Source organism: Lathyrus oleraceus, chromosome 5 (genome assembly GCF_024323335.1).
Source record: "Lathyrus oleraceus cultivar Zhongwan6 chromosome 5, CAAS_Psat_ZW6_1.0, whole genome shotgun sequence".
In the NCBI taxonomy this organism is placed as follows: Eukaryota; Viridiplantae; Streptophyta; class Magnoliopsida; order Fabales; family Fabaceae; genus Lathyrus; species Lathyrus oleraceus.
In genome coordinates this window covers 204,729,816-204,753,989 of record NC_066583.1, presented here as the reverse complement: position 1 = coordinate 204,753,989, position 24,174 = coordinate 204,729,816, and the positions used below count along the sequence as shown (strand labels likewise).

The window sequence follows — 24,174 nt, the reverse complement described above, 5'->3', positions numbered from 1 at the left end:
GCTGCGGCGAAAGCCAAAGGCAAGCAAGTCGTGAATGAGGGTACCTCTGCACCACAGACTGGTTCTGAGCCTACTTTTGTGAAGGATGTGGATGAGCTTCTAAGAATCATAAAGAAAAGCGACTACAAGGTAGTCGATCAGCTGATTCAGACGTCGTCTAAGATATCTATTCTCTCAGTCCTGTTGTGTTCGGAGGCACACAGGGAGGCACTTCTGAAGGTTCTTAATGCTGCTTATGTACCTCAAGAGATCTCGGTAAACCAACTAAAAGGGATCGTTGCCAATGTTCATGCAAGCAACGGGTTAGGTTTCACCGATTCTGACTTGACACCAGCCGGACGCAATCATAACAAGGCTCTGCACATCTCGATGGAATGCAGAGACACCGTGTTATCACATGTTTTGGTGGATACAGGTTCCTCTCTCAATGTGCTACCCAAGAGAGCCCTGTCAAGGTTAGAAGTAGAAGGTTTGGTCTTGAAGCCTTCTAATCTCGTGGTGAGAGCCTTCGATGGTTCTAAGAGGTCGATGTTTGGAGAGGTAGAATTGCCCATTCTGATTGGATCACAAATCTTCAACACTGTCTTCTATGTGATGGATATCAGTCCCTCGTACAGTTGCCTGTTGGGTCGTCCCTGGATCCATAATGCTGGGGCAGTCTCCTCAAATCTGCATCAAAAGATCAAATTCCCAGTCAATGGAAGAATTATCACTGTCTGTGGTGAGGAGGACATCCTGGTCAGTAACCTGTCTACATTCAAGTATGTAGAGGTAGAAGGTGAAATTCATGAGACCCTGTGTCAGGCCTTTGAATCAGTTCAGATCAAGGATGCAGCTCCGGTGGAAGAGGTTAAAGCAGGTGCCTCTATCTCATCCTTCAAGCAGGCACAGGCCTTGGTGGATTCAGGTGTTGCTCCCGGTTGGGGACGTCTGTTGGAGTTACCAATGAAAGATGACAAGTTCGGGATTGGGTATCAACCAGCGCTGACTTCTACAACTTCAGCACTTCAGACTCGTCAGGGGCCGATTACTTTCTCCAGTGCTGGCGTCATCCAATATGGCCAGATCTCGGCGATCAACGATGAAGATGGGGATAGTGATTGCGACATCGACAACTGGGTGCGTCCGAGGATCCCGGGTGAAGTCATCAACAATTGGTCTTCCGAGGAAATTGTCCAAGTCACTCTTCTAGAGGAGTAATTTTTCTTTGTAGGGCTCATATATGTGAATACCTGTATTGTTTATCATAAATGAAGGATGTCTTTTGCATTCAAATATTTTGTTCACTGTCTTTCTATTTTTGCAGTTTTCAAAATTTCAAAAGAATAAAAATATTTGGCAATGTTTTGTTTAGTTTTCACTCACTGTTCACACTCATAAGCACATACCATCACTCATGCAGATGCACATCACCGGATCCTATTGATAACGATTCTGCTATGGCTCGCTTCGACTTCGAAACCCAATCTTCCAAGCTGAAGAAGAGGGTGATGAAGACTGTGAACTCCCTGAAGAACTTGCCAGGCTGTTAAAGCAAGAGGAAAGGGTCATTCAACCGCATCAAGAGTCTACTGAAGTGATTAATCTCGGCACCGAGGACGCCAAGAGAGAAATCAAGATAGGGGCTGCTTTGGAAGATGATGTGAAGAAAGGGCTGATTGAATTGCTGCAAGAATATGTTGACATTTTCGCTTGGTCTTATCAGGACATGCCAGGGCTTGACACAGATATTGTGGTACACCGGTTTCCTCTCAAAGAAGGTTGTCCTCCGGTCAAGCTGAAGCTCAGAAGAACAAGACCAGAGATGGCTGTCAAGATAAAGGAAGAAGTGCAAAAACAGTTGGATGCAGGGTTTCTAGCGGTTACCAATTATCCGCCATGGGTCGCAAATATCGTTCCAGTACCTAAGAAGGATGGAAAGGTACAGATGTGTGTCGACTACCGGCATCTGAACAGAGCCAGTCCTAAAGATGATTTCCCATTTCCTCACATCGACGTTTTGGTGGATAACATAGCTCAGTTCTCGGTATTCTCCTTCATGGATGGTTTTTCTGGCTATAACCAAATCAAGATGGCACCAGAAGACATGGAGAAGACAACTTTCATAACCCCATGGGGCACCTTCTGCTACAAGGTGATGCCGTTTGGCCTGAAAAACGCTGGGGCAACATATCAACGAGCCATGGTGACTCTATTCCATGATATGATTCATCATGAAATCGAGGTTTATGTGGATGATATGATTGCCAAATCTCAGACAGAAGAAGAACATCTGGTGAATCTGCAGAAACTGTTTGAGCGTTTAAGAAAATTCAAGCTGAGGCTTAATCCGAACAAGTGCATTTTCGGGGTGAGATCTGGAAAATTGCTAGGTTTTTTTGTTAGCGGAAAAGGGATTGAGGTGGATCCTGACAAAGTGAAAGCAATACAGGAAATGCCTGAGCCAAGAACAGAGAAGCAAGTCCGTGGTTTCTTAGGGAGGTTGAACTACATTGCAAGGTTCATCTCTCACCTAACAGCCACGTGTGAGCCAATTTTCAAATTGCTGAGGAAAGATCAGGCTATCAGGTGGAATGACGATTGTCAAAGGGCTTTTGAAAAAATAAAAGAGTATTTGCAGAACCCCCCTATCCTCATGCCTCCAGTCCCAAGGAAACCGTTGATTATGTACTTGACAGTACTTGACAATTCTATGGGTTGTGTTCTCGGTCAACACGACGAGACAGGTAGGAAAGAGCATGCCATCTACTACTTGAGTAAGAAGTTCACAGATTGCGAGTCGAGATACTCAATGCTTGAGAAGACATGTTGTGCACTTGCATGGGCTGCTAAGCGATTGAGATAATACATGTTGTCTCACACAACCTTACTAATCTCCAAGATGGATCCAGTCAAATACACATTCGAGAAGCCAGCTCTCACCGGAAGGGTTGCTCGTTGGCAAATGGTACTGACAGAGTACGATATCCAGTATACATCCCAGAAGGCCATCAAAGGGAGTATTCTGTCAGACTATCTTGCTCAGCAGCCGATTGATGATTATGAGCCGATGAAGTTTGATTTTCCAGATGAAGACATCATGTTCCTCAAGATGAAAGACTGTGAAGAGCTAGTTGTTGAGGAGGGACCTGATCCAGATGAAAAGTGGACTTTAACGTTTGATGGGGCCGTCAATGCCAAAGGAAGTGGAATTGGCGCTGCCATTACTACTCCGAAAGGTGCCCACATGCCTTTCACCGCTCGTTTGACTTTTGAGTGCACCAATAATGAAGCGGAGTATGAAGCTTGTATCTTGGGTATTGAGCAAGCCATTGATTTGAGAATCAAGACTTTGGACATCTTCGGAGATTCAGCTCTAGTGATCAATCAAGTGAATGGTGATTGGAACACTCTCCAGCCCAATCTGGTCCCTTACAGAGATTACACGAGAAGGTTGTTGACTTTCTTCACAACAGTAAAATTGTATCATATACCTCGTGATGAGAACCAGATGGCGGACGCACTTGCTACTCTATCCTCCATGATTAGGGTGATTCGGTGGAACCATGCTCCCAAGATCGATATAATGCGCCTTGACAGGGCCGCGTATGTGTTTGCTACTGAACTGGTAGTCGATGACAAGCCTTGGTATCACGATATCAAGAGCTTTCTGAAGAATCAAGAGTACCCTGCAGGGGCATCCAACAATGACAGAAAGACTTTGAGAAGATTGGCAGACGGTTTCTTCTTGAACAAAGACGATGTGCTGTATAAGAGGAACTTCGACATGGTTTTGCTCAGATGCATGGACAGACACGAGGCAGACATGTTAATGCAGGAAGTTCATGAAGGTTCCTTCGGTACTCATGCCGGTGGACATGCAATGGCTAAGAAATGTTTGAGGGCGGGTTATTATTGGATGACCATGGAATCAGATTGTTTCAAATACGCTCGAAAGTGTCATAAATGCCAGATTTATGCTGATAAGGTGCATGTGCCGCCAAATCCATTGAATGTGATGTCTTCGCCGTGGCCTTTTGCTATGTGGGGAATTGATATGATTGGAAAGATTGAGCCGACCGCCTCCAATGGGCATCGCTTCATCCTTGTTGCCATCGACTATTTCACCAAGTGGGTCGAAGCAGCATCGTTCGCGAATGTCACTAGACATGTGGTTGCCTGTTTCATCAAGAAAGAAATCATCTATCGCTATGGGATTCCCGAAAGAATCATTACTGATAATGGTTCCAATCTCAATAACAAAATGATGAAGGAGTTGTGCCAGAACTTCAACATTCAGCATCACAATTCTTCCCCCTATCGTCCTAAGATGAACGGCGATGTTGAGGCGGCAAATAAGAACATAAAGAAGATTGTGCAGAAGATGGTCGTCACGTACAGAGATTGGCATGAGATGCTACCCTTCGCCTTGCATGGGTACCGCACTTCAGTACGTACGTCGACCGGGGCAACCCCTTACTCCCTGATGTATGGTATGGAAGCAGTCCTACCTGTTGAAGTTGAGATTCCTTCTCTAAGAGTCCTGTTGGATGTCAAGTTAGACGAAGCTGAATGGATTCGGACAAGGTTCAATGAGTTGAGTCTTATCGAAGAGAAGCGAATGGCAGCCATTTGTCATGGGCAGTTGTATCAGAGTCGGATGAAGAGAGCCTTTGATCAGAAAGTGCGTCCTCGTTGTTTCCAAGTCGGAGATTTAGTGTTGAAAAGGATCCTTCCTCCTCAGACAGATCACAGGGGCAAGTGGACTCCTAACTATGAGGGACCGTATATTGTCACCAAGGTTTTTGATGGTGGGGCCTTAATGCTTGCAACGATGGATGGTGAAGACTTCACTTCCCTGGTGAACTCAGACGCAGTTAAAAAATACTTCGCATGAAATAGACCCGCTGGTCAGTAAAAAGAGTAGTCCAGGCAAAAATGGGCATCCCGACGAACCAAGAAAATGAAAAGGTTCGGGCAAAAATTAGGGATTAAAAATGAAAAGATCGTACACCCGGTAAGTTGAAAACCTGAAAAGGCGACTTAGGCAAAAATGGGTATCCCGGTGGATTGAAAACCCGAAAAGGGCAATCCAGGCAAAAGTTAGGGATTAAGCGAATGACTGCGTTCTGAGTTAGTTCTGAATCTCATCGCATGTCGATGTCTGGAAGCTTTCAAAAGGTAGGAAACAGTCCAATCACCCTTTTCAGAAAGTCGATTATCTAGAGGATCTTGAAGACGAGCAAGTCATAGCAGAATTGGAACCCAATAGAAATCCATTTCACATTGTCATTAGATTAATTTATATTTTATCTTTTGTGCGATTACCTCTTTCCAGGGATTGCTTCCTGATGTAAATGCCTATTCCGAGGCCATTCAATCAATAAAATCATGTTATTCAGTACATCTCTGTGTTCATTTTCATTTTACTGTTTTGTTTGCAAAAATGACGTCCGAATTTTTGATAAACATTGCATCATGAAACATAAGAGCTTTACAGGTACATGCTCAATGAACATTTAAAATTGCTGTAAATTTTAAGTACTTTGAATCATCTATTCAGAACAGGTACACTTGGGGCATTTCCTTAAGATTCCCAACAGGTTCTCACTACGGTGCTTCCCCAAGCATGTGCTTCAGACTATACACTCCCTAGTAGAGTTGACAGTGCCAAACTGTATATCCCCAGTGGAGTTGATAGTGCCAGACTGTATCTTCCCAGCAGAAGCGGCTGCTCCTTAGAGTTCGATGCCAGATCGATAATCCCAATGCCAGATCCATGGTCTCTTTCCTTGAAGCAGAATTTCGGTACCGTATCAGTGTTTGTTTCCCCTACGGAGTCGTCTCTCTCGCAGAGTTTGGTTGCCAGAACCACTGTCACTTTCTTCAGCAACAAGCTTTCAGTGCCATTCTCTCCCCAGTCAGAGTCTTGCTATTTTGTTACTATCAGAACACCGCGTGGCCGGTCATTTCCCCACAAAGTTCATTGTGTTATGTATCACCAACAGTATCGCCAGGTTCCAGAAGATTGTGATCATTTCCCCAACAGATTTCCTTGCCTCGGCTTGGCATTCTCTATAACTTAGCATTTCACATCCTTGCACGTAGAATCATATTGCATTGCATCCTCCCAAATCGCGTACCATTTCCATTTCCATGGAGCATTACGCCATCGAAAAATTCAAACATATGCATGAAAAGCATAAGACATTCTCGGTATCCCCAATGATAAGCCAGAAGTTGCTTTCAGTATTCAGACTGAAGGTTGTTCATGACTTATTATCCCCGGCATAGGTCGTTGGCCCACGTGCCGCCTCAATTATCATTTTCCCTATTTCTGCCGATACTGACAGGCATGAAAGTTTCCGGTATTCAGACCGAAGTGGCATTCGGGCCAATTTTCCGATGTTCAGATCGAAGAAGTTTCCGACATTTAGGTTGATGCAACTTGTGGCGTTCAGGCCAGTTTCCGGTATTCGGACCGAAGTGGCATTCAGACCAATTTCCGGTATTCAGACCGAAGTGGCGTTCAGGCCAGTTTTCCTATATTCAGATCGAAGTGGCATTCAAGCCAGTTTTCCGATGTCCAGATCGAAGAAGTTTCCGACATTCAAGTCGACAAAACTTGTGGCATTCAGGCCAGCCTCTCGGTGTTCAGACCGATATTAATAATCTCCTACCCCCCGATGATCAGATCGAAGTCATTTCCAGTATCCAAACTAATGAGCGGCACTCATGCCATAGGTTATTTCTCTGTGACCATGTATTTCGGTATTCAGATTTACATTCTCTTTTGGTACTCAGACCAATTCTCACCGTACCAGACGAATTCTTGTTCAAAACCACCTCTTTCAGTGTAAATTTCCGGGTTTTTATTGTATTCAATCCCTTGATACCTCGAAAGTGCGAAAGCCGCTGCTATCTCCCTTTCAAGTCTCTAGTTGATTGAATAGGGGAAGCTGTGATACCCTAAAATTTACCCTTCATTTTTCTGGGAAGCATGAGATTGTGTTTCACATTGCATTAGCATCATACTAGGTCATACTCATTGCATACTGCATCAGTGACTTGGGAGATCGGGGTTTTATTGATCACCCTTTAACAGAAGGAGCCTACACAGAGAAAGACTGAGAATTGAATTTCATTCTCCAAATATACAAGTCTCAAGGGTCTCAAGGGGTTCCATATGTCTTATTATGGTCCTCAGTTCATCAGTGGAAGATTCAGAGCTCTCAGAGTGTGCATATGGATTTAATCAAAAAAATTGGGTTTTCATGGCTACCTGCAACAGGCAAGGTTTGGTTGGAAGTGAAGGGGTTCATTCATGTCATGATTATAGAGGCATCTTGGCCTAAGAAGATCCACAATTATCACAGAAAGATCCATTGGCAATCAGTGCAATCAGATCCTAGTCATTTTTGCCCTAAAATTAGGGTTTGGTATAAAATCGGTTTATTTTTGATTCTTTGAGTGAAACTCATTTTCATGGCCCTCCACATGTCCACAAGGATCTACATGCAAAAAATCAATTCTTTATTTGAACCAGAGGTGCCTCAATTGATCAATGGAATTAGGAATCAGACGGTTTGGGAAAAGTCAATTGTGGGGTCAAAAAGTCAACTCTTGACATTTTGAAGGTGGAATCTCAAAATTCATGTCTAAGGAAGCCTACATGTGAAATTTGATCAAGGATGGATCATGGATTCATCATTTAATCATGAGTTGGAAAAATTACTAAATGTGGAAATGTTTGACTTTCCATTTAAGGCAAGTTTTTATGGTTTTTGCATCCACTTTAAGCCAATTTTCCATCAAGATGCAATCTCCATTTGAACATTTCTCCAACAGGAAAGTTGTTCCTTTTGTTCCAACCTTTCTAGAGGTATATAGTTTGTTTCATTTGGATTAAAATTGAGAAAGTTATGCTTGGTCAAAGTAGGACATCATTTTAAGACACTTAGAAAATTTTCCAAGTGCAAAAATTGTAAAATTTGTTAAGACTTATGGGCCAGATTTCTTGCACTTCAAGGCATCTTATGGAAACACTTTCTGCATGACAATTGTACCTTGTTATGCCCTCTTTCACATCCTTTTGGAATCACCTCATTTGGATCATTGGTTTGGAAGATACACTCATCTAAAGTTGGTATCATAGGTTGAATTTTTTGACAGCATTTTGGCCAAACTGGCCCAACCATTTTGCAGCCATGAGACCTGAACTTCATGGCTATTTTCCATCCCTTTCCATTCATCATTTCAAGATATGTTCCACATGGAAAATGCTAAGTTCCATGCCCTCTTGCTACTGCTTTCATTACCTTGCCATTTGGTCACACAATCATCAAGATACATGGTCCAAAAGTCACTCATTTGAACTTATTTTTAAGCCTTGCCTTGCTGCAGCCAGACCACAAATTCGACCAGCCACATGCTTTTCCTCATTTGATCATGTACTTTTGGTGCAACTCACTTAAACCATGCCAAAATAGGTCATTTCCTAATACCACCTCACCTTGCCAAATTGGTTCCAAATGCACACAACCAAAGCAAAGTGAACTAAAGCCCATTAAGGACATTTGAAACCAACATACATAAACCTAAAAACCCTAATCTGAGAGGGGAGATTGAGAAAGATTCTGGTTGCAAGTAAGAAGGAGCATCACAAGTCAGCCTCCATTTCTTTTCAAGATCGCAGCACTAGGAGCAGCACACCCTATTCCATTTTCTTCCATTAGCAAGGAGTAGGGGATTGACTTCCACTAGGTAAGCACTCCATGATTTTGTTCACTACTATTTTGTTGTTGCCTGCCATGATTATTCCTCATGTGTTCATGCCATCCCATAGCTGTTATCATGTCACAACCATGCTTGCCTTATTTTTGTTGTTGTTCTCCATATGCCATGTTTGTTGTTGAAGCCCTCAATATGAGGCATGGTTCATGTTCCTGAGTTCATACCATTCATACCCGTGTTCATGTGTCTGTTTTGTGGCCAACTTTTCTTTATGATAGAGCCACCATTTTGCCTAAAGTGAGTTACCAGGTTGTTCTTCACATTTCGTACTCCAAATCTGGGTTTTATTTCGTGCCATTTAATGCACTATAGCATGAGTTTTGTTGCATAGAAGATGAGTGAAACAAACTATTTTCACGAGCCCAGACGTGCATGGCATTAGGGTTTGAACTTAATGAGAGAGACGACCGCGTGGCTTCATGAGAATCGTTGGATCCGCGCTCACCATTTAATCCTGGCCATTGGTCGCTATTTTGTCCTTTAGCGTTTAAGTAAATGTGACCGGTCAATTGCATGTTCACATGAGTTTAAATAATAAAATGTTATTTCATTGGTATGTCACGCCTGGTCATTAAATCACATGGGCTGGGCTTTCGCTGTTGACACCCCCACGTTTTGGCCCATGAGCGCCTACCTTCAGTTTTCCAGTTCAGTTAGTTGCTAATGCACCCCTCTTTCTTATGATCATTTTTTATTCTCATTTATTTTCTGTTTTGTTTTTCTATTCTTAAAAATATTTTATTTATTCCTAAAAATACAAAAAAATATTTTTTAGCTTCCTTAATGTGTTATTTAATTTATTTTAATTTTTTTATTTTCGTTTATTTTATGTTAATATTTTATTTTGATTATTTGTTTCAAATAGGCCATTTTAACACACCATTTTCATTTAATTTTATTTTCTTGCTTTAAAATTATTTTTAACTTCTGATTTTTGGGATGATGGTTGACCAATGTCTCATGGTCAACTTGACCTTTTATTGAATTTTTATTTCCAATTTTCAATTTATTTTTGATTTATTTCTAACCTAGTCTTGTTGTTTGACCTTTGGTTTGACCTTTGTTTTGATTCAATTAATTCAATAACCAATTTTCATTATTTTTGAAACCTTTTTTGGGGATGATGATGTCCTGACCCCATCTAACTTAGTTTAATTTTTCATAATTTTTGTGATTAATTTACTATTTATTTGACATTTTTTAAGTTGACTTGACTTTTCGGTTGACTTTTGTATGATTGATGTTTGACATAGGGATTGCTTAGGGCAATTGAAGAGATCTTTTGATCATCCCTTATTCATCTCATATGCCATGTATTAGAGGCCATTCATCTTGATTTTATTTGATCCTTGCATCATTTCCCGATTAAATTATTCATTGATCCTTTGGATGTGTAGTTGTACTTGTTTGATTCATCTGATATTTTTTATACTTGTTTCTTTCATCAATGTTTAATATTGCTTGATTGTTTAACATGTTCATACTCTCATACATTGTTTAATGTCTTATTATTTCATTATTTGATTATTTGATTTGACCATATACATGTTTATTTACCTGACTGATTAATAACTGTTGCCTACTTGTATGATGTATGAGGCATTTATTCTTATTGTTTTATTGCCATGTACAATCCCCATTCACTACAAATGTATCCCTCTCCCATGAATTGTATAATGTTTATTTCTCTCATTCTTTATTCATCTGTTAATACAAGAAATAAAATGAACATCCGATAACCATTTCATAACAAGATCAAAATCTCGATCCAACGTCGAGTAATCATTTTCAAAACCTAACAGAACCAGCACGTATTCATCCATTTACCTTGTAAGTCGATTGCTTTATGTATCGCCATCAACTCTGTAAGTCGATTGCTTTATGCATCGCCATCAACCTTGTAAGTCGATTGCTTCATGCATCGCCATCTACCCTTATCCCTAACACCTCTCCTTGCTTCATTCGTCGATTCTTGTTCCGTTTAGGTAGCACCCATAGGTAGGATTCCCATATCCTTTTGTATGATAACATAGGTAGGATTCCCATATCCTTTTGTATGATAACATAGGTAGGATTCCCATATCCTTTTGTATGATAACATAGGTAGGATTCCCTTATTCTTTTGTATGATAACATAGGTAGAATTCCCATATTCTTTGCATGCTAACATTAGGTAGATATTCCCATTTGTAAATCCTAACACTTAAGTCCACATTGCATGACAACTCTAGGGCAGAGCTTCCCCATTCTTTTAGACCTCCCGTGCGTCTCCGATCCTGTGGCATGTAGTCTGTTCTATTGCATAGAGGTAACTGCCTAAGACTCGATTCAGCGAGCTGCGACACCTGCTGCTAGGACGTGAATACATTGCCCACTCTCCTTTGACACAACTGGTGTCCTCTTTTGTAAGTCCATGTTCAGATGGCAATCCCCATGTAGCCGAACTACGGCAACTCTGATTCTCATGTTCAGATGAGATACGTAGGCACGAGATGCGATGTCTTGCCGAGTTTGATTAACAACTAACAACTAATCCTTGTTTGCGTTCGCCCTTGTTGTGATTCCTTCCTCTCGCCCTCGTTGCGATCGAGACCTTCCCTTTCTCTTGCCCTAGTTGCAATCGAGACCTTTGTTCCCGTATTTTGCTGAACTACGTTTTGCTCTGATTCTCATTCCAGATGAGATACGTAGGCATAAGACGCGATGTCTTAGCGAGCACACTTATCCTTAACCCATAGGTAGCCGAGCTACGAAGACTCTGATTCTCATATTCAGATGAGATACGTATGCAGTGGATGCGACATCCGTGCGAGTCATTTTCTTTTAACCCCTCTTTTAGTAAATAATACATTAGATAAGCCCACACCCTTTAGACAAGAACAACAAGAGTGGATCTCGTAGAGTACTACGGATGCGTAGGGGTGCTAATACCTTCCCTTCGCATAACCGACTCCCGAACCCAAGATTTGGTTGCGTGACCTTGTCTTTTCCTTTCCTTTTTCCAGGTTTACTTCGAGCGTTTCCTTTCCCTTCTTTGGGATAAATAACGTACGGTGGCGACTCTTCTGTCATTTCATTTTTTGCCGGTTGTTTTTTTCGCATTTCCTTTTTTAGGCTGCGACATCTCTGTGTGATTGATGTGATGATTGAACGCGGCATTCAATCAGTAATTAAAACCAGATTGACTTATTTTCCAACAAGATATAATCAACTGTCATGAGAAGATATGAATGGAAAATAGTTTTAGGGTTTTATGATGTCCAAGCCCAGCCAAACACTTCTATATAAAGGGCGTGGAAAACCTGGTTTTAATACACAAGAAATAACGAACGAAATATTGAGAGAGAATAAGGGTTTTAGTCTTGTGTGGTCATGTGTATTGTGAGCCATTCATTCATCCATAGATGATTGAATTGGACTAACTTTTGAGTTGTAATTTGTCCACTCTAAGCTTTGAAGCATGAGTGTGTGTTTACTTGGTTGAAGCTTTTAAGCAAGATCAAGTATGTGTTCTTGAAGAGTGTCTTCTTTCATTGTAATATTTGTTTTTACATCACTGCTGTGATTGAGGGGGAGTGAGTAGGATCTCATATCTAAGAGTTCTTAGATAGAAGTAACACGGGTAGAGATTAGGTGAAAAGACTGTAACTTGAAGTTGTTTACTGGGAGTCTTTGAACTAATTCTGTTTAGTGGATTTCCTTCCTGGCTTGGTAGCCCCCAAACGTAGGTGAGTTCGCACCGAACTGGGTTAACAATTGCTTGTGTCACTTGTATTACAGTTCTTTATCTTTTATCTTGTTTATATTGTTCAAATATTAGTGTCGTGATATTACCTTCGACATCATATCTGATACCAGAATTTCAATTGGTATCAGAGAAGGCATCCTGCTCTGGTTCTGGGTGAGGTCTAGGGACATTACTTTCTGGTACTATGGATAGAGACGGAGGATCTGTTCATAGACCACCAATTCTGGATAGATCTAACTATGACTACTGGAAACCTCGAATGGTAGCCTTCCTGAAATCTTTGGATAATAAGGCTTGGAAGGTTGTTCTAACAGGATGGGAACATCCAGTTATTGCTAAGGAAGGAGAAGTTACAACTGATAAGAAGGCTGAGGAACAATGGACCAAGGAGGAGGATGAACTAGCCCTTGGAAACTCTAAAGCATTGAATGCTATATTCAATGGGGTTGATAAGAACATCTTCAGACTGGTGAATAACTGTAAGGTGGCTAAAGATGCTTGGAATATTCTCAAAACCACTCATGAAGGCACCTCTATAGTGAAGATGTCTAGATTGCAGTTGCTCACTACCATGTTTGAAAATTTGAGTATGAAAAAAGATAAAAATATTCATGACTTTCATATGAATATCCTTTAAATTGCTAATTCCTCAGGAACCCTGGGTGAGAAGATGTCAGATTGGAAAATACTCAGGTCACTTCCTAAGAGATTTGCCATGAAAGTGACAACCATAGAAGAATCTCAAGACATTTGCAATATGAGACTGAATGAGCTAATTGGATCCCTCCAAACATTTGAGTTGGGAATATGTGATGGCTCTGAAAATAAAGTCAAAAGCATAACCTTCATGTCAAATACTGAAGAGAAAGAGGAAGAAAGTGGTCAAGATACTGATGAAGATCTGGAAAATGATGTAGCATTACTAGGGAGACAGTTCAACAAACTTCTGAAAAAGATGGATGTAAGGTCTAAGTCTAATCTCAAGAACATCTCATCTGACATCAGTAGGTCCAATAATGCTGGAAGAAGAACAAGATCTGATGAAAAGTCCAAAGAAGGAAAAGGAGTTCAGTGCCATGAATGTATGGGTATCACTACGCCAAATAAGGGAAAAGAGGGCGCTTATTTTGGCCTATAACAGCGCTTTTAAGCGCCCTCTAAAGTGGCGCTGGTATAGGTAAAGACAGCGCTTTGTTTTCCTGGAGAAAGCGCTGTCTAAAGTGGCCCTTTAAGGGCCATATTATAGTGCGCTTTCAGAAAAAAGCGCCCTCTGGAGTGGTCCATAAAGGGACACCTTAGAAGGCGCTTTCTGGAAAAAGCACCCTCTAAAGTTGTCAATGTAAAGTGTTTAGAGGGCGCTTTCTGGACAAAGCACCCTCTAAAGTTGTCAATGTAAAGTGTTTAGAGGGCGCTTCCTACAGAAAGCGCCCTCTAAAGTGTTAGTTATTTTAAAAAAAATTGTTTGAAAAACAGTGGATATTTAATTGGTAACCTGTTCGCATGCTGCAAAAGTGTAAAATTCATATTGATTTCATCCTTTAATCCAATGTTATACACCATTAATCCATTGATATATACAACATGAATCCATTTATATACAACATTAATCCTCCATATATACAACATTAATATATGATTCTTTGATCAACAATATACAATAACATATTCATGATTTAGTAAAAGTACAACAACAATATACAACATATATACAACAACAGCATACAACAACAACATTCCATACATATATGTACAACAATATACAACCTAGCTATATGATTCTTTGATCAACAATGAATTGACACAATTCATCCTTCATTTCATCCAAATGAGCTCTTGAGTAAGATTTGTATTCCTCAAAGTACTACAATTAAGAGAATAAAACATATTCATGATTTAGTAACAAATTAGATGAAATATCCGATAATATTAAAATAAACCCTAAGTTATTATTCCATACCATTTTTGGGATGTCTATACGATTCAACGCAATGATATCTCTCATAAATCTCAATACAAAAAATCCGCAATCGACCGAATTGTTTTGCTGAGGACACTACACAGAAAAACAAACAATATATATATATATAGTTAATTTCTTACAAACACTATTATAAGCAAAAAACAAACACTATTATAAGCAAAAATAAGATACTTAATATATACCTGAACTCTGATCCAGGTAATGTCCTTCCTATTACGGTAATTCTTTTTCGATCTAAATTTTAGTATTGCCCTAACAAAATAAAAACGTATATTGAGATCAATCTGACAGACATAATTAAATATACAAATACACACGAATATTTAGGGGAATTTCACTTACGCGTCAACCGTCTTCTTCATACTCGGATATTTACTCCAATCACCCGATAACGAATCGAGATAATACACCATTAGTCTCGAAAGATCCATAGCAACCAACACCCAGTGACCACTGTAAAATAAAACAAAAATTTAGATGCATGAAAATTTTCTACGTAAAAGATATACATAGATTAGAATGAAATTATTAGAAAGAAAATCTAACCCGTTGCCAGAATTAAATGGTAAAAAATACAAACTGGGTGTAGTATTATCGCCGGCCGCCATGAATCTATCGACTAGTTCATTCTTTACGGATGTTGGATTTTTTGTTATAAACGTTGTGTTGATACGGGAAGCAACAATAAAATTGAATCGGTTACACAATTCAGTTCCCTGCATCAATGTTACATACATATACCTTAAATAGAAACATAATAAACATTAGACTACTCATTGAAATGTGTAAATAAATTGTTCAACTAAGTAAATAATAGATTTATCGGAGTACCATATGTATGTATGAATGACAGCGATGCCCAATTCTTCGTGTTCAAAAAGTTGTTGCATGTCCTCCTTTGCAATTATTTCGGAATGAGCAAATCCGAAAACACCTTCATCAAAATCTACACTACGGATGGCGCCGTGCATAATATCGGACTCTTCCACCATTTTCTCAAGACGCATCATAATTTGAGATTTTGTCCCGGACGTCGTTGGAATATCGTTACCAGCTTTTTTCAACTTTCGACCGGGAACCTAAAAATTCATATAAATTAAATCATGACTTTTTGTGATGCAACAGAATCGTTGCGTATATAATTCAATGGGTATATATATTTGTACCTCTTTTTGAGATGCAACCGACTCGATGCGTCTTGAAATCCCTTTACCAGCTTTATGTGTGGGTCTTGTAGGAGTCTAACATTACCATGTAATAAGGATTGATTAAATATCATAATTGTAGCTGAATTGAAATGTGAATACTAAATATTCATAATCATTTAGAACATATATACCTCGGCATCTGGGAAAATTAGATATGACGGCCATCCAACAAAGGATCCAACTGCTTCTCGCATCAACGTTGTCTCTGAAACAACGTCAGGTAATGGTAGAAGCGCGTCGGTATCTAATACAAGGTCAACCGAAACTTTCATATATCCCACCGGGAGGGGATTATGGTGAAGTAATTCACCCGAAGTGTTGTGCACTTTTCCCTTGCCAACCATGCGATAAGTTGGTGACGATAGATACAGCTGACAAGGTGTAATGCCCTAAACCAATAATAAATGTTATTGTTAACGTGTATATGTGTCAAGTAAAAAAGTGCTATTTTAATTTCATAATAACATACACAAAAAACACATTCATATACCTTCCATTTCTCTCATGTTACAACAATCTAAACTCTCTCTTTTTTTCATCATTATTGAATACAAACTCACACACACCTACTGCATACAAAATACCAATGCAAACTTATGGTGTTTGGAACATGAACAAACTTGCATCCATAATCATCAAACTTCCAAGCACAAGCTCAAACACACTCCAAATGACATCAGTTTTCAATCAGAAATAAAAAACCTTACAACAAGGTGCTCATGAACACCATATAGTGCTCGTTTGCCCTAAACAACATTAATCAACATAATGCACAAAATGTAAAACTCAGTTTAGAAAATGCCCTAATCAAACACCTGAAGAAAGTGAACGGTAACGATGGAGAAGAGAAATACCTTCAAGGTGACGGTAATGATGGAGAAGAAAGTGAACAGCGACGGTGGACGCAGATAACTCAGTGAATGTGAACGCAGCAGCAGAAACAGGCGACGGCGACAACGACGGTGAGGGAGGGAGAACGAACGGAGGACGAGAGTAATCGCAGTAGAGAGTAATCGCAGTAGAGAGAAAACCCAGTTACGTAAACGAAATAGCATATAGAGAGGGAAAATAAAGAGACATGCAGTATATATGTTATAATTTTAATGTTTAATAAAGGGGACCTTAGAGGGCACTTGTGTAAAAAAAGCGCCCTCTAAAGGGGGCCTAAGAGGGCGCTTCTAAAAGCGCTCTCTAAGGCTTTCCAAAAGCGCTTTATAAACTGGAAATGTACATGGACTTAGAGAGCGCTTTTTTGAAAGCGCCCTCTAAGGGTACCCTTAGAGGGCGCTTTCATAAACGCGCCCTCTATTGGTGTCCCTCAATTTCCTCATTATTTTTTCGCTTCACTTTAGAGGGCGCTTTGTTACAAAAGCGCCCTCTAAAGTGCGCTGTCTATTCCTTCTTATTTTTCTCTTCACTTTAGAGTGCGCTTCTTTAAAAAAGCGCTCTCTAAGGCTTTCCAAAAGCGCCTTATAAACTGAAATGTACATGGACTTAGAGAGCGCTTTTTTAAAAGCGCCCTCTAAGGGTACCCTTAGAGGGCGCATTCATAAATGCGCCCTCTATTGGTGTCCCTCCATTTCCTCATTATTTTTTCGTTTCACTTTAGAAGGCGCTTTGTTGCAAAAGCGCCCTCTAAAGTGCGCTGTCTATTCCTCCTTATTTTTCTTTTCACTTTAGAGTGCGCTTCTTTAAGAAAGCGCCCTCTAAGGTGCGCTGTCTATTCCAGTTTTTGGCGTAGTGTATGGACACATTAGAGCTGAATGTGGGACCTACCTCAAGAAACTGAAGAAGAGTCTTGCTGCTACTTGGTCTGATGAAAGTGAAACAGAAGGAGAGTCTGCAAATCTTGTGACTGCCTTGACTCGAAGATGGGGTTCTGATGAAGACTCAAGTGATGATGAAGTAACCTTTGATGAGTTAGCCACTACCTACAAAAAGTTGTGTCACAGAAGTGAAGAAGTGTGTTAACAAGTGGAAAGTCAAAAGAAATTGATAACACAATTGGAGAATGAGAAGACAAAACACTTGGAAACCATCTCTAAGTTGAAGACTGAAGCAGTGTTCTTGAACTCCAAACTGGATGAGATTACAAAGTATGTCAGAATGCTAAACAATGGATCTGACACCTTAGACAAAATTCTCCATACTGGAAAAATGGAAGGAGACAAGTGTGGCCTTGGGTTCAATGTATCCAAACCTGAGTGTAGTCACACTGGTAGCAAACCAAAGATGTCACATCATGTGTCACAACATCATAAAGGAAGACAACATAAAGGAAAACACCAAAGATGGAGATTTCATTACGGTGGAAAATTTGGCCACATAAAACCATTCTGCTATAAGTTGTATGGCTATCCTAGTCCTTCCCATCATTAACCTAGACCCAAACATCACATCCCTGTCAACAGAAAATAATGGGTTCCTAGGACTGGTGTTACTAACCTGATAGCTCACACTTCCTTCAGAGTTTCAGCTAAAGAAGACTGGTATTTTGACAGTGGATGCTCCAGACACATGACTGGAAGCAAAAACCTGCTAATTGACCTTCATCCTCATGCCACCAGCTATGTAACCTTTGGTGATGGAGCAAAGGGTGAAATCAAGGGGATTGGAAAGCTAAACTGCCCTAGAGTCCCTAACCTTGACAATGTCCTACTTGTTAAAGGACTGACTGCAAACCTAATCAGCATCAGTCAACTATGTGACCAAGGTCTAACTGTAAACTTCACAAAAACTGAATGTCTGATTACTAATAAAGAAAATGAAGTGATCATGAAAGGAGTCGGGTCTAAGGACAACTGTTATATATGGAGTTCTCAAGAAACTGGTTATTCCTCAATGTGTACTCTAGCCAAAGAAGAAGAAGTGAAGTTATGGCATCAAACATTAGGCCATCTGCATCTTAAAGGAATGAAGAGGATTATATCTGTTGAAGCTATCAGAGGAATCCCAAACTTAAAGGTTGATGAAGGAAGAGTTTGTGGGGAGTGTCAGATTGGAAAACAGACAAAGATGTCACATCAGAAGCCCATACATGACACCACTTCCAGAGTGTTGGAACATCTCCACATGGACTTGATGGGACCTATGCAGGTGGAAAGTCTTGGTGGGAAAAAGTATGCTAATGTGGTGGTGAATGACTTCTCCAGATACACCTGGGTCAATTTTATAAGGGAAAAATCTGATGTATTTGAGGTATTCAAAGATCTTTGCCTAAGACTTCAAAGAGAAAAAGAAAGTCAGGTTATCAAAATCAGAAGTGATCATGGGAAAGAATTTGAGAACGACAAATTTGTTGGATTCTGTGCATCTGAAGGAATTAGTCATGAGTTCTCATCTCCCATTACCCCTCAGCAAAATGGTGTGGTAGAAAGGAAAAATAGAACTCTCCAAGAATCTTCCAGAGCTATGATTCATGCTAAGAAATTGCCCTACCACTTCTGGGCTGAAGCTATGAACACAGCCTGCTATGTTCACAAATGAGTAAACTTGAAGAAAGGGACTCCTACTACCTTATATGAAGTCTGAAAAGGAAGAAGACCTACTGTCAAATACTTCCATGTGTTAGGTAGTAAATGTTATATCTTGACTGATCATGAACAAAGAAGGAAGATGGATCCCAAGAGTGATGAAGGAATATTTCTGGGCTACTCAACAAACAGCAGAGCATTTAGAGTCTTTAATTCCAGAACAAAAGTAATGGTGGAATCTATCATTGTTGTGGTTGATGATCAACAGACTGATGTCACAAACGATGTTGAGACATCTCTAAATGAAGCCCCAACTGATTTCCCAGACAAAATTAATGAGGGTGAACTCACTCAAGTTGAACCTGAAGCTGACAAAATTAATAAGGGACCCTCTATCGGAATTCAGAAGGATCATCCTAAAGATCTCATTATAGGAGACCCAAATAAAGGGGTCACAACTAGATCAAGGGAAGTGATCTCACATGGCTGTTTTGTGTCCAAGATTAAGCCTAGGAATGTCAAGGAAGCCTTGATTGATGAATTATGGATCAATGCCATGCAGGAAGAGTTAGGCCAATTCAAGAGAAATGAAGTATGAGAACTGGTTCCAAGACCTGAAGGAATAAATGTTATTGGAACAAAGTGGGTTTATAAGAATAAATCTGATGAACAAGGGGTGGTTACTAAAAATAAATCTAGATTAGTAGCACAAGGATACACTCAAGTTGAAGGAGTTGACTTTGATGAAACATTTGCCCCTATAGCTCACCTTGAGTCCATTAGACTATTGCTTGGAGTGGCATGTATTCTGAAGTTTAAACTGTTCCAAATGGATGTAAAAAGTGCCTTCTTGAATGGTTACTTAAATGAGGAAGTGTATGTTGAACAACCTAAAGGGTTTACAGATCCAAATCTTCCAAAGCATGTGTATAAGTTGAGGAAAGACCTATATGGTTTGTAACAAGCTCCTAAGGCTTGGTATGATAGACTCACAGTGTTTCTCATTGACAATGGATACAGGAAGGGAGGCATTGATAAGACCTTATTTGTTAAGAATGAAGGTGGAAAACTCATGGTGGCTCAAATATATGTTGATTATATTGTGTTTGGTGGGATGTTAGATAAGATGGTCGAACATTTTGTTAAACAAACGCAGTTGGAATTTGAAATGAGCCTTGTTGGAGAGCTGACCTATTTTCTCGGGCTACAAGTCAAGCAGATGGAAGATTCTATCTTTCTATCTCAAAGCAAATATGCCAAAAACATTGTTAAGAAGTTTGGCATGGAGAATGCAAGTCATAAAAGGACACCTGCTCCTACTCATCTGAAAGTCTCCAAAGATGAAAGTGGTGTTAGTGTAGATCAAAGTTTATACAGAAGCATGATAGGGAGTCTGCTATATCTCACAGCATGCAGACCTGACATTGCTTTTGCTGTAGGTGTTTGTGCTAGATATCAAGCTGAACCAAAAGTCAGTCACATAAACCAAGTGAAAAGGATACTGGAATATGTCAATGGCACCAGTGACTATGGGGTGTTGTACACTCATGGATCTGGATCTATGCTGACTGGATACTGTGATGCCGATTGGGCTGGAAGTGCTGATGATAGGAAAAGCACATAAGGAGGATGCTTCTTCCTGGGGAACAACTTAATATCATGGTTCAGTAAGAAACAAAATTGTGTGTCTCTGTCCACTGCTGAAGTTGAATACATAGCAGCTGTTAGTAGTTGTTCTCAACTGGTTTGGATGAAACAGATGCTGACTGAATACAATGTCACGCAAGATGTCATGACATTATACTGTGACACCCTGAGTGCTATAAATATTTCTAAGAATCCCATTCAGCACAGCAAGACAAGACATATTGATATTCGTCATCATTTTATTAGAGAACTAGTGGAAGATAAAATCATAGCCCTGGAGCATGTTGCTACTGAAATGCAGTTAGCTGATATATTTACAAAGGATTTGGATGCTAATCAATTTGAATGTCTAAGAGGGAAATTAGGGATTTGTATCTATGAGAATTTGTAGCAATTAATTTGGAGTGGAAAAGCTAATAAAAATATTGTCTGCCCACTTAGAATAAAGTGCCCAATTTATGGTAAAGCATCACCTAGTATTGGAACTTCCATCTATTGCCTTTTCACACGCAACCTCTACTCAAACATTTCCACCTTCCTTTGACTTCATCAACCTTCTCTGCTAGGGCAACATAAACCTTTCCGCAAGAACAACAAGATGTCACAACATCCTTCACCATCTGGTTCTAAGACTACCAAACCTGCTCACAAAGATAGAACGCCTTCTATGGACCTTCTTGATGAAGATATTTTGGACGTGATTCCCCTGTCTATCATTCTAGGCGACGCTCTTGGTTCATCCTCCACTGCATGCCCTACTCAAGGTAACAATTCCAATATCCCCTCCAACTCTACTTATACTCATAGTTCTAAGGACGACATGCATCACACTGATCGTGTCATGAGAAACCTAGTCACTAGGATTCTCAATGAAGGACACTCTATAAAGGGAGTTTCTACTCCTCTATCAAGAAGGGACCCCTCTCCTTGGACCTCACAATGAAAAGGAGGATGATTCCTCTAGGTCTGAAAAAGATATAGCTGCTGAAGGATTATGCTTTTTAGGGCAAACTTTGTCTAGTAAGAAATTTGCGGCATCACCTACTGCCAATGCTTCACAGTCTAGGAAGCATGATTCTGCAAAGAAGGTGATTGACTTAGAAGTTGATAGTTCGGATGATCAAGATGATAGCTTGCTTCATCATTTGAAGCCTAGTGTAGCTAAGAGAATGAAGACTAGAAAGGGTAGGTCTGTCCCTGAAATGATGTCAGCCAAAACTGCTAAGAAGGCTACTGGTGTAGGCCCCTCAAAGTCTTAGAGCAAAGTTGAGGTAAAGAAGAGGAAAGTGAGAGAAATTTTTGACTCAGATGAAGATGTCCCTGACATCTCCCCTGTCAAGAGGACAACTGTTAGGAAATCCCCTACAAAATTTGTTGTTGTACACCTGGACAATATTTATTTCCATCTTGAAGATGGAACAGTAAAACGGAAACTTGTAATCCAAAGAAGGGTGGAGGTGGAGAGAGAATTGGGCAAGGATGTTGTGGAGGTCAAAGAGGTCATGGACCTTATTAAAACTGTTGGATTAATGAAAACTGTTGCTGGGTTATCTCAGTGTTATGAAGGAATGGTGAAAGAATTTGTGGTCAACATCCCTGAAGACATTGTTGATAAAAACATCAAGGAATTTTGTAAAGTGTTTGTAAGAGGGAAGTGTATCACTTTTTCTCCAACTGTGATTAATAAGTTTCTAGGAAGAGGAACAAAAGGTGCATGTGAACTGGAAGCCACAAACAATGAGGTCTGTAGGGAAATAACTGCTAGACAGGTGAAGGAATGGCCCAGTAAGAAGCATCTCCCTACTGGTAAGCTAACTGTGAAATATGCTATTTTGCACAAGATAGGGTCAGCAAATTGGGTGCCAACTAATCACATCTCTACAATTTCAAATGCCCTTGGAAGGTTCATCTTTGCTGTTGGAACCAAGCTGAAATTTGATTATGGTAGATTCATGTTTGAACAAATTGTCAAACATGCTTCTACAAATGCAGTGAAGCTGCCCATAGCTTTTCCCTTAATCATTTGTAGGATTATCCTGAGCCAGCAACTTGGAATGCTGAGCACAAATGATCTTCCTAGTAGAAGAAAACCTCCTCTATCAGTTCATTACAAATTGTTTGAAGGCAGTCATGTCAATGACATTATCATGACATCTGCTGTGAAGAAGCCAACCTCACAAGGTGGTCCTATTGCTGAACTGAAAGAAACTTGTAAAGAATTGGATACAGGGATAAGGGTGGCAAAAGCCAGGAAAGAAGATTTGGAGGCTCTGATTGAAAGCTTGGAGCAAGCTGATAGAGATAATGTTGGACGGGCCAAGGAAACAGAAGCCCAAACCTCTAGTGAGAGGTCTGAATCTAAAGATGAAACAAGTGGCAGTTTTGGTTTTGAAGCCGATGAAGATGCAAGCTCCTCTGACTAGTTTTATTGAAGTTGTCCCCCATTCTTCTGATGGTGTGCTGTAATGGATGTTCTGGTGGTTATTTTGGCAATCATGTTCTGATTCCTTGATGTATTTTTTTTAGGTTTTTATCTCAGCTTGTAAAGCTGTGTATGTTTGTGGATCTGTAACACCTAACAATATGCTTTGATATTCTATGTGACATTCTGTTTGACTAATAGACATTTATTTTGTCTCTTTGGTCTCTTTTGGGTAAAAAGTGGGAGAAGTAGCTAAAGTAGCTGTAGCTAAAGTAGCTATGCTATAAACAGATGACAAATGATGTTGAAGAGGATGTATATTGGAGATAATCGGTTTAGTACAGGTGATGTTGAAGGTGATGTCAAGCGCATGTGTGTTTAATATGTGTTTACTAGTTGAAGGTGATGTTGGAGATAATCGGTTTAGTACAGGTGATGTTGCAGGTGATGTTGGAGATAATCGGTTTAGTACAGGTGATGTTGAAGGTGATGTTGAAGGTGATGTTGAGGGGGAGGAGGAGCACAAGCGCATGTGTGTTTAATATGTGTTTACTAGTTGCTATTTTAGCTAGTAATGTATGTTTTATTACTTCTGCTGCTAAACTGATGATGTGATTATTCTCTTGTGAAACAAATGGTCTGATGTATGTTTTAGCCAAAATTTGTCAAAGTGGGAGTTTGTTGGTTCTATGTGTTGGCATAATTTTGGTAAAATCTAGAGTGTTCACAAGTCGTCACAAGTGTTGTCTTGACATGAGATAACATGTTCCTGCAGGGTGTTTAAAATGTGGTTGTGCAGGAGTTTACTGAGATGTCAAACCCGATGTCAAGACATCTGTATACAAAACATTCAGTATGAATGTTATGTATTGTGTGGTTGCGCTTTTTATGCTAATCTCTGTGTGATTGATGTGATGATCGAA

The 24,174-nt window shown here is 40.0% G+C and overlaps 1 protein-coding gene across 1 annotated transcript; it reads right to left on the bottom strand.

The window, feature by feature from the left end:
- Window positions 1-14,242: 14,242 nt before the first annotated feature.
- Window positions 14,243-15,206, bottom strand: LOC127088141 (uncharacterized). The gene is made up of 4 exons (XM_051029060.1): window positions 14,844-15,206; window positions 14,684-14,753; window positions 14,478-14,573; window positions 14,243-14,381 (listed from the first exon to the last, which is right to left on the bottom strand). The coding sequence occupies exons 1-4, from the start codon at window positions 14,930-14,932 to the stop codon at window positions 14,289-14,291; spliced, it is 348 nt and encodes a 115-aa protein (XP_050885017.1). The 5' UTR covers window positions 14,933-15,206; the 3' UTR covers window positions 14,243-14,288.
- Window positions 15,207-24,174: the final 8,968 nt, after the last annotated feature.